The 15,475-nt window shown below is 39.8% G+C and overlaps 1 protein-coding gene and 1 long non-coding RNA gene across 2 annotated transcripts in view; one reads left to right on the top strand and one right to left on the bottom strand.

The window, feature by feature from the left end:
* The window catches only part of LOC129657430 (uncharacterized), a 28,178-nt gene extending 24,498 nt beyond the window's left edge, over positions 1-3,680 (bottom strand). Inside the window, exon 1 of the long non-coding RNA XR_008716718.1 lies at positions 3,565-3,680. This is a non-coding gene — a long non-coding RNA (uncharacterized LOC129657430). The remainder of the gene's footprint in view (positions 1-3,564) is intronic.
* Positions 1-6,154, top strand: part of LGR5 (leucine rich repeat containing G protein-coupled receptor 5) — a 129,903-nt gene extending 123,749 nt beyond the window's left edge. Inside the window, exons 16-18 of the mRNA XM_055587584.1 lie at positions 380-525; positions 2,232-2,315; positions 3,542-6,154. Of these exons, the coding sequence (XP_055443559.1) occupies positions 380-525; positions 2,232-2,315; positions 3,542-4,629 (1,318 nt within the window). The 3' untranslated portion in view covers positions 4,630-6,154. The remainder of the gene's footprint in view (positions 1-379; positions 526-2,231; positions 2,316-3,541) is intronic.
* The last annotated feature ends 9,321 nt before the right edge of the window (positions 6,155-15,475 follow it).

Raw genomic sequence — 15,475 nt, 5'->3', positions numbered from 1 at the left:
GTATGTATACAAATTTATATCACATTTTTGTCACTTAACACTATATGATACTATAAATACTACTTAACAGTGCTACAATTTCCCCAGCGATCCTTTTTTTTTTTTATGTTTTTATTATGGAAATTTTCAAGCACAAAAGTAGAGAAAATAATATATCCATTGAACCTCAGTAACTATCAACATTTCATGACAATAATTTCTAACTCCATTGTTATTATGAATAGCACTGTAACCAACATCTTTATGCACATAGTTAATAATTTAGACTATTTATTAAGGCTAAAACCCACAGGCAGAAGCATTAAATGAAAGAAGAGCACTATATTTAGCAATCTGTTTCTTTAAGTGTGTGTTTTTGTTTGGTTTTGTTCATTCAAAGGGTTATAGAAATGCCTTATGCATATCAGTGCTGTGCATTTGGACTGTGTGAGAATGTCTATAAAATTTCTCATCAGTGGAGTAAAGGAGACAACAGCAGCGCAGAAGACCTTCATAAAAAAGATGCTGGAGTATTTCAAGTTCAAGGTAAGATCAGCTGTGTCACTGACAAACCTGTGTCAGAAAGGCGCCTGAAAAAGTCATCAAACAGATCATCTGAACTCCAGACAAGCCTCCATATAATCACCCCAGCAAGCTGAGAATCAATCCTACTTTTTAAAGAGTCTCAGAGAAAGAGAAAACTCCTTTAGGACTCAGTCTGAAATGTCATATTTTCTGTAAGTGAATTCTTCATGCTTATCATTAGATCCCTTTTAGCATACAGTATCCTCTGGGGCAAATATTAACACTGATTATGAGTACTTTCATAAACTTTTAAGAGGGTCTCATCCCTGTGGATACCTTTTTCAAACATGCTTCTGAGCTTTTTACTCCAGAAGATAAATATTTTTATTCTTAAACCCGAGTAGAGCGGAGGATATAGACATTTTCGGTGCCTCCATATCTCAGCAGAAGAGCTTAGGAATCCAACTTCTTACCCAATTAATCCTAAAACATTCTCACCTCCTACCCCCCACAAGGCTATGTCAGGAAAGTGAAATGAGATAATGTCTGTAAAGCACTTGGCTTTCCTTGAAGTAAGACCTGACTTAAATAGACAACAATGCACCTCAAACCACACCTGTGGTAACAAGCGGGTGCTTTCCTTTTCTTGCCAACCTTGCAAGTTTGCACAGAGTCTAAACAGACTGGCTTTTCTTCCTCTGGGGGTTAATGATTTGTTGATTCCCAAGTAAGTATGCTTTGTTCTGTCTGCACATTTTGTTGACTTGGCTTCCTGCACATGTATCCGATTAAGGAGCAGGTATTCCAGCCCTTGGCTTTTTTGTTTCAGGCTATAGCGTGTGTCTTGCTCTCGTTCTTGCTTTCATTTTTGCTTTTCCTGCCTCATTCACCCTAATTTCTAGTATATTTATTCACCAACCCCTTCTCCCCCTCAAATAAAAAAAAAAACAAAAAACAATTAGAATGTCTAAAATGCGCCAGGCACTGTTCTAGGTCCTAGAGGCACACAATGAACAAGAGAGAGGAGGTTCTTCATGGAGTTTATTTTCAGAGACTGTGATTCCCAATCCTGGGCTGTCTATTGGAATCACACAAAAGTTTTTTAAAAACACTGATGCCCGAACCCCATACCAGACCAATTAAATCAGTGTCTCAGGGAAAGTATGTTAGATTTTAAAAAACTCCTGTTTCACGGGTAGCTAACCCAAGCACCGAGCAGTTATGTGCTTCGTCCTCTGTTTAGCAGAATACCCCAGAAAGATGGAAACTTACTAATTCTCCCTCTTGTATTCAGAGAACACAGTTCAGAACATGTGCACTGTAGCCATCTAAGCGTTAGAACACTGGATAAAGTGGTTCTTCCACTGAATGCAGAGACCCACGCTCTCTCTCTAATTTAGGTCAGAGCGATTCAGGACCGTAGTGAGCTGCAGGGAACAAGAACAGAATGAGAGAGCTCCAACATTATGACAAGGAATCCAGGGTTGGTTACCATCCCTCGTCCCCAGTTCTGCCGGGATAGTTGTCAAACAGTAGCTTGAGTGGAACATCCCAAAGCAACTACATCATAGACTTGAGAGAAAGCCCAGGGAGAAGTGGGATGTTTGCCCTTCAGTTTCCTCTGTGACATTTCTTGTCTCCAGGGCAATCCAGGCCTCTCCTCTCTGGGAGTTGGTCCCTCTAAAGACAGACAGAACTAATCATTCCAGAATTTCTCATTCCTGCAGATGAGCGTGATCTTGAAGATTTCCTACTTGACTTTGAGGAAGACCTGAGAGCCCTTCATCCAGTGCGGTGCTCACCTTCCCCAGGTGAGAAAGATGTCCCAATAGCCTCAGGAGCGGTACCCACCCTTAACTCTGAAGCCGTCCGTCAGTGACATTCAGCTACACCTCCAGGCAAAATCTGTGCCATCTTAGCAGCTCATCAATATCCCACCTCATGCAGACATTTAAAATACAAATGTTCATTTCCTAGAGTTGGTCTCCAGTCATAAACAGGATTTTTATAGGAGACTTCTGATTCAGATTAATGGAAATTAAAGAACCAATCATGTAGTTAGAGGTATATGTAATTTTTAAAATAATATTAGCTCTTTAGCCTGAACTGGTATGCAACAGTCTTGCTTCATGTAATCACTGATTTTTGACAGTGGTTTCTTAGGTTCTCTCTAAAGAGAACCTATTTGGTTAAAGCAAATAATAGTTTTAGAGATAAGTAAAAATACCTATGTATGTTAATTACTTCATTGTTAGTCCCTTTCTCTGAAATAGGATAATCCAGTTGGGGGGAGTAGGAAGACAGCAGAGGAGGGTTGATATTTTACTTTCAACAGTTTGATGGTTCTTTGCTCCTAAACAGCAAATGTCAGTCTAAACCTAAGATGACATTTTCATGAAATGCATACGACTCACACTTCCTCTTCTAAAATCACAGAGTGTTTCCCTAGGATTCTGCTTCCCTGTTTACAGAACCTTTTTGAAACATTCTAGAAAAAATATATTAATAATAAAAAGTCCAGGAGATCTGGTTTGTTACCTGGCCCCCACACCGCTATATTTGGGGAGCCAGAATCCAGTAATATAAAAACTCTCTGGGTATAGGTTGAAAACCTGGGCACCTGGTATACTCATCTTTACATTAAATAATGGTTTAATGAAGGGGATTCCCTGGTGGCTCAGAAGGCAAAGAATCTGCCTGCAACGGAGACCCTGGTTCGATCCCTGGGTCAGGAAGATCCCCTGGAAGGGAATGGCTACCCACTCCAGTATTCTTGCCTGAAGGATTCCCCCGACAGAGGAGCCTGGTGGGCTACAGTCCATGGGGTCAGACTCAACTCAGCCACTAACACTTTCACTTTTTTTTTCCACTTAATAAAGTGGAAAAAAGAGAACAGTGCCACAAGAGAACAGTGTGTTCCCAGGGCTGTTATTGGCTTGTATCTCTTGGTGTCCCGATAAAAGAAACCAAAAGGGGAGTGTGGCAAAAGTCGTGAACCCTCATTTGACACCCATCTGTCTCTTCTTTGTACTTCTAGGCCCTTTCAAACTTTGTGAATACCTGTTCGGTAGCTGGCTGATCCGAATTGGAGTGTGGACCATAGCGGTTTTGGCACTCACGTGTAACGCCTTGGTGACCTCCACAGTGTTCAGAGCGGCAGTGTACATATCCTCCATAAAACTGTTAATCGGGTTAATAGCCGCGGTCAACATGCTCATGGGGGTATCCAGTGCAGTGCTGGCTGGCGTGGACGCCTTCACTTTCGGCAGCTTTGCGCAACACGGTGCCTGGTGGGAGCAGGCGGTCGGCTGCCAGGTCGTCGGCTTTTTGTCCATTTTTGCTTCGGAATCTTCAGTTTTCCTGCTCACCCTGGCAGCCCTGGAGCGTGGGTGGTCGGTGAAATGCTCAGCAAAATTCGAAACGCAAGCTCCCTTCCCCAGCCTGAGAGCGACCCTCGCGCTCTGCGCACTGCTGGCGGGGACCGTGGCCGCCGTGCCCCTGCTGGGAGGCAGCGAGTACAGCGCCTCCCCGCTCTGCCTGCCGCTGCCCTTCGGGGAGCCGCGTGCTACCGGCTACATGGTGGCCCTCGTCTTGCTGAATTCGCTCTGCTTCCTCGTGATGACCGTTGCCTACACCAGGCTCTACTGTCACTTGGAAAAGGGAGACCTGGAGAGCATGTGGGACTGCTCCATGGTGAAACACGTGGCCCTGCTGCTCTTCACCAACTGCATCCTGCACTGTCCCGTGGCTTTCTTGTCCTTCTCCTCTTTACTGAACCTCACCTTCATCAGCCCGGAAGTCATTAAGTTCATCCTCCTGGTGATCGTCCCCCTTCCTGCCTGCCTCAATCCCCTTCTCTACATCCTTTTCAATCCCCATTTTAAGGAGGATCTGGGGAGCCTGGGAAAGCAAACCCACTTCTGGACAAGATCGAAACACACAAGCCTGATGTCTATTAACTCTGACGATGTGGAGAAACAGTCCTGTGACTCAACCCAAGCCTTGGTGACCTTCGCCAGTGCCAGCATAGCCTACGACCTACCTTCCAGTTCTGGGTCACCACCAGCTTATCCGATGACTGAAAGCTGTCATCTTTCATCTGTGGCATTTGTCCCGTGTCTCTAATTAATATTTGAGAAAAAGTTGTCAAAAGTTGAAAACCCAAAAATATGAGGTTGAGTACATCAGAGCAGGAACCAAAAAGAACTGAGTTGAAATTCGATTTTTTTTTTTTAAATCTCTGTGTCAAAAAGCTGATAATTGTTGATACTAGAGAGTGAAAAATCAGTATAAATGCTGCTTATATAATTTGTTCAGCTATGGTAGATAGTCCTACTTTTCTGGTAAGCCTAAACTACGTATATATTTAAAAAGCAGATTGAAATATCCAAAAAATTCTCCATGATTTCAATTGAATTCTTTTTCAACTCACTTGCTTACAAAAGAGGTTTTAAACCAGAAAATCCCTTAAAATATGCCTGGAGATATCAGGAGAATAAGAATTTTAAATAGCCTACATTACTAAGTAATGGTTGTGACCAATAGGATTTCATCTTAATGACCATGTGGAGATGTTTTAGTACTGCTTCACTTTTCCCAGAAAAGATCCTTCCAGGTCACTAATCCCCCCATGAATGGATAACATAAGGTACTACTCATTCATTCATGTTCACATCATTTTTAGAGATGCTAGATTTTATGAATCAGCACTAGATGATTCTACCCTCAGTGGAATAAAATTGCTTACAAATATTCTGAAAGGAAAATGAACTTAAATTCTTAAATTACTATGAAAGCAATCAGGTACAGACAAGGTCTGATTTCTCTAATTCATTTTAACTCCTTGGTGCCCCGAGATGAGAAGAAAAGTCCATTGCTGGCAATGGATATATTTAGAAAAGATGGAAAGCAACCTGGGATTTTTTTACCTTGGTTGAGTACACATTTTTCACAGGAGGTTTTATCACTTGATTCACACTGATGTGTATCATAAGGTAATAATCAAATGCAGGCACAACATAAATTAAATCCACTGACATAGCTTCTCACATGTATCTCTAGTAGCTTTGGCAAGTGTCTGAAACCAGTTTTGGCTCACCAGAAACTTGGTAACATATTCTCCTGTTTATTTGGCTTGGTTTTAGCTATGTTGTCTTTGGGTCAACCCACTTGATGTCAAGAACATGACTTCTCTGCTTATTCCATGTTTAATATGTGTTAGGTATTATAAGAGGCAAATTATTAAATACTAAAGGTCAAAGGATTAATTCGTAACTTCTGTTATACTACATTAGCTTCAATAAATCCAAACCAAAAGACTATTAGGTAAATGTATTTTTATATAAGCATGTTTATTTTGATCAGATGTTTTAACTTGGAATTGAAAAAAATACATTTATGAGATGTTTTATAAGATGTGTAAATATAGAATTGTATTTATTACTACAATAAAGATTCAGTAACACTAAGAACCTTGATAATAAACCATGTACAGTGGCATATTCTTTCATATATATTGTTTCTCTGCCCATTTTTCTTTAAATTCATTAACTGTATGTAATATATGTAAATGTATATAGTTCTTGTAAATAGATTTCAAACTTGCTTTTCTATTGGGTACAAAATAAATTTGTAATAAAATGTGTGACTATAAGACAAAATATTTTCAAGTGTTTTATTGAGTCCATACATGGACTCCTAAATACATGATCTCCTAAATGTTTTTGACTTTTGATGTATAAGAGTACATTTGCTATCTGAGTATCTTAAGTATTTTGGGCTTATTTTAAGAACTCCTGGATAGCTTTAACTATGACTGATAAACTATTTTGTCACAACAAATGACTTTGTGAATTTCATTGTCCCCAGTGATAGTTTGGACTTTATAGCCAGAATCTACTTCTTTTGCAATGTAAAAACAAAAACCCAATTAGAAAGAAATGTATAAAAGACAAATCAATCCTAAAATCATTCAACATGAACATGGCTTTTCTATAAATTCTTCCTTTAAAGGAAACATATTTTATGACCATGTCAAGGCCAAAAGAAAACATGTGATTCTCAGGGCACACAGAAATACACTATTCCCCTTTTGTTCCCATCCCCCAAAATATAAGGAATGAAATTATTTTTCTAAACACCTAGTGCCAGCCCCTCCCAGCTTCAATGATAAGTCCTGCTCTGCTTGTACAAGTTGCAAAATGAAACCATCAGGTAGTAGCTGGAGCTTCAGCAGTATTGCTAAGATGAGTCCATATCAATAAATTATGTGTGCAAGTGTTTAAAAATAGAAAATGAGCCCGTATCAACTGAGCCCCTCTAGTGTACCTGGCACTGAGTTTCCCACCCATCTGCCAGACATGGGTGACGGATGCTTCAACCTAACCTTGCAGTCTACACTTAATTTCTCTTCCACTGAGACAAGATGTGTAGTAGTGTTAGTCACTCAGTCATGTTCAACTCTTTGCAACTCTATGGACTTTAGCCTGCCAGGCTCCTCTGTCCATGCAATTCTCCAGGCAAGAAGACTGCGGTCGGTTGCCATTCCTTTCTCCAGGGGATCTTCCCAACCCCAGGTTGGAACCAGGGTCTCCTGTATTGTGTGCAAATGCTTTACCATCTGAGCCACCAGGGAAGCCCAACTGACACAAGGGCCATAACATAATCCCACTCCTCCTAGTCCAGGCAGCAGATACATAAGTCTAGAGCAATGGATCACAGTCTATCTTCTCAACATACTTGTTTTGGGGCCCAGGGTTAGAAGCATCCTGGCAGTCGACCCCTTTCTCTTTCAGAAAACACAAGTCAGTGATGTGGTTTTTTTAAAGGGGGAAAAAAACCCTACTCTGATTTAGTTCTTCAAAAATCCACGAGCTCTATTATAACCTAGTTATAATACACCTCACACCAAACACTGCTCTGTTAAGTGTCTGAAAAATGCTCTCCACTATAATCCAGTAAATCAGAATGACTGGAATCACATCCACAAATAAATAAGTCTACTTCCCTGGTGGTTCAGACAGTAAAGAAGCTGCGTACAAAACAGGAGACGCAGGTTTGGACCCTTGGTCAGTAAGATCCCCTGGAGAAGGGAATGGCAACCCACTCTAGTATTCTTACCTGGAGAATTCCATGGACAGAGGAGTCTGGCAGGCTACAGTCCATGGGGCTGCAAAAGAGTTGGACATGACTGATCAACTAACACTACAGTGAGGAGAAAAGATATAATAAACTGTTGACAGACTGAATAACAATAAAAACAAACAAACACAAATTGGTGGGCTAGCCTAGAGTAAATGGTTAACATTTTTATGTTTTCAAAACGGATTCATTCAGTCAACAAGTATCACGTGCTTACTATGTGCAGTGTTCTAGGCACAGAGGTAATAAAACATGGTCTAGAGTTTGTATTTCAGCGGAGGAGAGATAGAAAATAAGCAAATATAAACAAGGAAATATATGATAGGAATATGAATGAAAGGAATGAAGCTAAATAGCATGACTAGAGTGGCAAGTTACTCTAGATGCAGAGCTCAAGGGAAATCTCTTCGGAAAGGCACATTTTAACTAAGATCTTGGGACTTCCCTGGGGACCCAGCATTTAAGACTGTACGCTTCCCACTGCAGGGGATAAGGGTTCAATAGCTGGTCAGGGACCACATGCGGTGCAGCACAATCAAAAAAAAAATTAAGCTAAGATCCTAGAGAGAAGTTACTTTTGCTTTAGTGTTCAACCACTTATGTCAATAAAGCTTATTCAGTTCCTCTATTCTTATATCACTTCTTACAAACTGTTTTGAATGACATTTTAATATAAAATATATTAGGTGGCTGTTACTGAACATAATTTTTTCTCACAGCTGTTACTGGAGAAAATCATTCTTACATGAAATAGGAAACATCTTTTTGTTTTGGCCAAAGGAGAAAAGGCCAGGTAGTAAAAGGTAATAAAATTAGTTACACCTTGTTCAATTAGAACCAGAAAATCTCTAACATCTGAAAAAATACAATTCTTTTTGTTGTTGTTTCATCACATTTAGCTCAGGGGCCCACTGACCAACAAGAGAGTAAGTCCTAGATAAATAAAAGGGGGCTCCTTGTGACGATACAAGCCCCATTCTTGCTCTTCAGCGTTTGGAAATCTTATTTTACAGTTTAACTATGTGGATACATTATCAGCACCTAAGGGTTCCCTTTTGTCCACATCCTCGCCAACACTTATTTCTTGCTTATTGTAAAGATAGAAGGTGAGGGATTTACTTGGTGGTCCAGTGGCTTAGACTCTGAGCTCCCAAAGCGGGGCCCAGTCCCATCCCTGGTCAGGAAACTAGATTTTACATGCCACAACAAAAGCGCCCACATGCCACAACTAAGAACTGGCACAGCCAAATAAATAAATTTTTTTTTTTTAAGTTGTGAGGTCATTTCTTATTGTGGTTTTAATTTGTATCTCCCTGATGATTGGTGATGTTGAGCATCTTTTTATGTGCCTGTTGGCCATCTGTATGCCTTCTTTGTAAACTGTCTATTCAGATCCTCTGCCCATTTCTAAAAATCAGATTTCTTGGGGTTTGTTTGTTGTTGTGGTGGTGGTTGTTGTTGTTTTGCTATTAGTAGTATATTTTGGATATTAACACCTTAGCAGATATGTAATTTGCAAATATTTTCTCCCATTCAGTAGGTTGCCTTTTCATTTTGTTGATAATTTCCTTTGCTGTCCAGAAGCATCTTAGCTATCATCCCGACTGTTTATTTTTGCTTTTATTGCCTTTGCTTTTGGAGTCAGGCCCAAAAGCTCATGGTCAAGATTGATGTCAAGGAGTTCAGCACCTGTGTTCTCCTCTAGGAATTTTATGGTTTCAGGTTGTATATTCAAGTGTTTAATCCACTTTGAGTTAATTTTTGTATAATAGTGTAAGATAGTCTAGTTTCTTTTTTCTAAATTTATTTTTAATTGAAGGATAATAGCTTTACAGTATTGTGTTGGTTTCTGCCAAACATTTGCACGTGGATGTCCCAGCACCACTCACTGAAGAGATGGCTCTTCCCCACTGTTTAGTCTTGGCTCCTTTATCATAAATTAGCTGTCTATATATGCATGGTTTTATTTCTGGGCTCTCTGTTCATTTTATCTATGTCTATTTCTATGCTAATATCACACTGTTTTGATTACAATAGCTATTGAATACAGTTTGAAACCAGGGAGTGTGATGCTTCCTGCTTTGTTCTTTCTCAAGATTGCTTTGGTTATTTTGGGGTCTTTTGTGGTTTTCTATAAATTTTAGGATTATGTTCTACTTCAGTGAAAAATGCTATTGAAACTCTGATATGGTATGGTAATATATACATTTGAACAATATTAAGTTTTCCAATTTGTAAGCATGGAATATCTTTCCATTATTTGTGTGTTCTTCAATTTCTTTCATCAGTGTCTCATAGTTTTCTGTATACAGGTCTTTCATCTCCCTGGTTAAATTTATTTCTAGGTATTTTATTATTTTTGATGTCATTGTAAGCAAGCTTGTTATTAGTTTTTCTTTGTGATAGTTCATTGTAAAGTGTATAGAAATGCAACAGATTTTCTATATTGATTTTGTGCTCTGAAACTTTACTGAAATCAGTTATTAGTTCTAACAGGTTTTTTTGTTTGTTTGGTTGATTTTTTTGGCGAAGTCTTTAGAATTTTCTATGTATGAAACCATGTCCTCCACAAATAATGACTTCTTCCCTTCCAGTCTGAATGTCTTCTCTTTCTTTCTGTTGTCTAATTGCTCAGGCTAGGACTTCTACTGCCATGTTTCAGTGGTGAATGCAGATGTCTTTGTTCCTAATCTTAGAGAAAAGCTTTCAGGTTTTCACTGCTGAGTGAGATATATATATATATATACACACACACATATATATATACACACACATATATATATATACACACACACACAATATAATTGTTTTACCTACCATCTGAGACTACATTTTTAACTCCCTTTTTGCTCTCAAATAGGACATTTGGGCAAAGAGAATGGCCGGGTTCTAGGTCACACTGCCCTATGCTTGAGCGCCAGCACCACCATTTATCAGCTGGGTTGGCATATTACTTAATTCTGGGTGGGTGTATTTTTAATGCAGTACAGGCATATCACTGAGTTCCTCTAAACAGACATTTTCTTATCTATAAAATGAATAAAATAATGGCATCCATCTCATAACTTGCCTTGAGAAATTATTAGTGTGTAATTGAGTTTTAATGTGCAAAGTGCTTAATACTTCATGAGTGCTCAATAAGTGTTTAACTATTGTTTGGGAAAGCCCGATAAATAGAATCTCCTTTCCTACCCTTCATTCTGAATTTGTTGAAAAACCAAGATGAACAGTAAGGCAGCTGGAAGTCAAACATCTCCCTTATTACTGAAAAGCTGATAAAAGACAACAGACTGTTCATCTGCAGGCAAGTAAGATTCCTAATATTTAACCAGAGAATTAAGCAAACTCATCCACTGAGTCACAGAGAACATTGAACCACCATGGACCACCACACGCATAGGAGTGTGTTTTTGTGAAATACAGCACAAAAGAACAGAACTAGATGTAAATGTCTTAAGGGCACTAACAGAGGGAAGAAAAAGACTAAGTTCTCCTACATTCTAATAAACTATGTCACCTTATTCTCCCTACAGGACAAGTCAGTGATAGAGTACAACACTGCCAGGACTGTTACTCTAAAGAGCTCCTTCCAGAAGGATGAATCAGGAAGGGAATATAACACCCCTCAACCTAACTGTGCGGAAAAGGCAATGGCACCCACTCCAGTACTCTTGCCTGGAAAATCCCATGGACAAAGGAGCCTGGTGGGCTGCAGTCCATGGGATCGCTAAGAGTTGGAGACGACTGAGCAACTGCACTTTCGCTTTTCACCTTCATGCATTGGAGAGGGAAATGGCAACCCACTCCAGTGTTCTTACCTGGAGAATCCCAGGGACAGCAGAGCCTAGTGGGCTGCAGTCTATGGGGTCACACAGAGTTGGACATGACTGAAGTGACTTAGCAGCAGCAGCAGCAGCAACCCCATTGTGCTGTATTCTTTTAACTTAGTCTGCTAGGCTTAACCAGTAGGGCTGTGGTCACTTGGAAGGGTTGCTGTCCCTTTAGAGGTGGCTCTCAGCTGTGTATTTGGGCAATTTTAGTCCCACCTTCACAAAGTTACTCCCCTAAAGCATCAACAGCTCCTAGATGTATCTTTCTGGATTCACTTGGGGAAAGAGATTTGATCTCCAAAACGATCTCTGATGCCATATTCTCCAAAGACCCAGTCTTTTCTCAGCTTTCAAATGCCCCAGTTAAGACCAGTGCAGAGTGAGTAAAAACATACACTCATCTGTGGATACAAACCTCTGTCACCTTAGTAATCTGCCAAAGTCAAAATACTACATAGCTGAAGGCTCTACCTCATATTGGATTTGAAATGTTCCAATAAATAGCATCCTTTCTCTCAGCCTGAGTTCTAAATAAGTGACAAGAAAAAAATAAGGTAGATATGGATCAATCTGTCACATTTTCTAATAACAAACTCAATAGGGAAGAATGTAGCTTAAATATCTTGGCAAATGAGTTTTCCAAAGTTAGCTATATTTTCTTTCCCAGGCAAGGGCTACATTGGATGACCACAGGCTTTCCACGTGAAGGCCAGGCTTTCTACAGTTACCCTGTGGAGTAGTAGAACTGTTAGTTTCTGTGGACAGCCTAGGTCCAAATTTTAAAAAAGAGATGAAGAGGGGTTACTCAGGCAGACCAGATGTCTCTCCCAAACTCATCAATAGTCTCTATCACTCTTACTCCCCCGGGAGAAGTGAGTGAGTGGGCAGAGAAGCCAGAATACCAACAGTAATGGAGCTCTCACTGCTGAGAAGAAAGGATGAAGACTGATGAATATGTTTGTATTGCTAATAGCTATTACTTTGCTGTTAAATACATTAAGTGGTTGCATGTCTGGAAAAGCCAGCTCATAACAATAACCTTTATTGGAGGCTTGATCATGCCTGGCAGTGTTAGGTGCTTTTCTGTACAATACTTGATTTAATTAGGAGACAAGTTTATGAAGTCAATCCTGTTATCATCTGTTTTGTAGATGAGGAAGCTGTAGCACAAGGTGTGATTAAACAAAGGTTTGACCACTTGCCTGATGAATAGTGAAGCTGGGTCTCAGGGACATTTCTTTGTAATTTTCAAAGTGTGGTCCCCAGGAACCTGTGTGTGCTCAGTCACTCAGTCGTGTCCAACTCTTTGCGACCCTTTGGACTGTAGCCTGCCAGGCTCTTCTGTCCATGGGAATGTTCAGACAAGTATACTGGAGTAGGTTACCATTTCCTTCTCCAGGGGATCCTCCCATCCCAGAGATCAAACCCGCATCTCTGGTGTTCCTACATTGCAGGCGGATTCTTTACCGACTGAGTCAGACCTCCTTTCTGATCTACTGAATCAGAAACTGGGGAGTAGCCCAGAAATGTGTTTTAACTGGCCCTGCAGGTGACTCTAATGCAGGCTCAAGCTTAGGCTGACTGCACCTCACTGTCCCTGGGACCTAGGTCGGAAGGGGGAATTGAGCTGTCACTCCTAGAGCAAAGGACACCAGGAAACAACGACAAAGTAGCGATCCTGAGTGTAAAGAAAAGGCAGTTGTGGAGGAGAAAATCTATTTCAAATTAAAGAAAAATGAGTGAAAATGTTGGCTAACATATTGACAAGGAGAAATATCTATTAAACTCTCTGAACATCTCCATCCTTTGTTTACATTTATCTACAAAGAATTTGTGTAGCACACATTTAGATTAATTCAATCATTCAGTAAACATGCACTGAGTGGTTACTTTGAAGACGAATATAATACAGTGATTAAGCATTGAGATTCTGAAGCCGGGTGGTCTGCATTCAAATCCCAGCCCTAACACTTACTAGTCATCTGGCCTTGAGCAGATTTCCTTACTTCTTCAGAGTGCTCATCTATAAAATAGGGCTAATAAAATACCCACAGTGTACTGCCAACAAATTTCATTTTCCAATTAAATGTAAAAATTAAGACTAAAGGGGCATGGAGGTATACAAGTTACAGGAAAGGTTTTATTTTTGTTGGAGGGATTTGCAGTTCATAACTGATACTTATCTGACTAGCTCCTCAAATTTTAAATCTTCATTCCAAAGTAGAAAAAAACATCTTACTTGACATTTTATTCAAAACTTGCTGACCACCAACAGGTTTATTGGAAACAATGACAAAAAACTGGTCTACAAGAAGTAAAAGAAAAAAAAAAAAACGCTTATACTTTCTACCCAAGTTTTTTGTCTTAGCAGATTCGGCCCTCTGGGATATAGAGGAGTCTTTGATCAAAAGTAGACTAAATGTCATTGTTTCCGATTAACATAACTTTATTTTCAAATGGAAAAATGAGTTTTTGATATGCTGCTTTGTTTCAGTAATTAGAAAAAGATTGTGTAGTTGATTTTGCCAATTACAATCTCTGGAATATTCAGAGGTTTTCCTCTGAATACGTTTGTAATGAGGAAGAAATTAAAAAAAATTTTTTTTCAGCCACACTGCATGGCATGTAGGATCTTAGATCCCTGGATGAACCCATGCCCCCTGTAGTGAAATCTCCAACTCTTAACCACTGGACCACAAGGGAAGTCCCTTAATATTTTTTATGTATGAACTGGAGGTATTTGTCCCAGTCAAAATTCCATGTAGATGGACAACAGTAACACTTCTATACACTTTTTTTTTTCAATTTTAATAGTTTATATAGACAATGGGATGTAAAATGGGTTGGGCTCATCATAAGCCTGGTTCAGAGCGAGAGGTTGCATAAAGATGCACAGAGCTGAAGCACATGGTGTCACGTGAAGCAGAAGGATGACGTCTCATTTCAAAGGCAAGTGATACCAAAGTGACAGAAGCTTTTTTCACTATCTGAAGGTCTGTTTATAAGAGGAGTTGCAAAAGTTTCCCCAACATTTGGCTGTATTCATCATTCATTGTGGCCAACCTTTGATGTAGGAAGGTTAGTAGACTGGCAAGTATGGCCTGTTTAAAGGAGTCAGTTGACTATTTTCAAGTAGAACACCCTTCCCTACTTTTTCAATTTTTAATTTTTCTATTGAAGGATAATTGCTTTACAGAATTTTGCTGTTTTCTGTCAAACCTCAACATGAATCAGCCATAGGTATACATATATCCCCTCCCTTTTGAACCTCCCTCCCGTCTCCCTCCCCATTCCACTCTCTAGGTTGATACAGAGCCCCTGTTTGAGTTTCCTGAGCCATACAGCAAATTCCCGTTGGCTATCTATTTTATATATGGTAATGTAAGTTTCCATGTTACTCTCTCCATACATCTCACCCTCTCCTGCCCTCTCCCCATGTCCGTAAGTCTATTCTCTATGTCTGTTTCTCCACTGCTGCCCTGTAAATAAGTTCTTCAGTACCATTTGTCTAGATCCCATATATATGTGTTAGAATACAATATTTTTCTTTCTGACTCACTTCACTCCATTTAATAGGTTCTAGGTTCATCCACCTCATCAGAACTGACTCAAATGTGTTCCTTTTTATATCTGAGTAATATTCCACTGTGTATATGTACCACAACTTCTTTATCCATTCATCTGTCCAGGGACATCTAGGTTGCTTCCATGTTCTAGCTATTGTAAATAGTGCTACAGTGAACAATGGGATACATGTGTCTTTTTCAATTTTGGCTTCCTCAGGGTTTATGCCTAGGAGTGGGATTGCTGGGTCATATGGTGGTTTCGTTCCTAGTTTTTTAAGGAATCTCCATACCATCTTCCATAGTGGCTGTATCAATTTACATTCCCACCAACAGTGCAAGAGTGTTCCCTTTTCTCCATACCCTCTCCAGCATTTATTGTTTGTAGACTTTTTGATGATGGCCATTCTGACCAGTGTGAGGTGAAATCTCACTGTG

The sequence above is a fragment of the Bubalus kerabau genome, chromosome 1 (assembly GCF_029407905.1).
Source record: "Bubalus kerabau isolate K-KA32 ecotype Philippines breed swamp buffalo chromosome 1, PCC_UOA_SB_1v2, whole genome shotgun sequence".
NCBI classification, from domain to species: domain Eukaryota; kingdom Metazoa; phylum Chordata; class Mammalia; order Artiodactyla; family Bovidae; genus Bubalus; species Bubalus kerabau.
The sequence above is the reverse complement of the archived record's forward strand: the minus strand, read 5'-3'. Positions and strand labels throughout refer to the sequence as shown.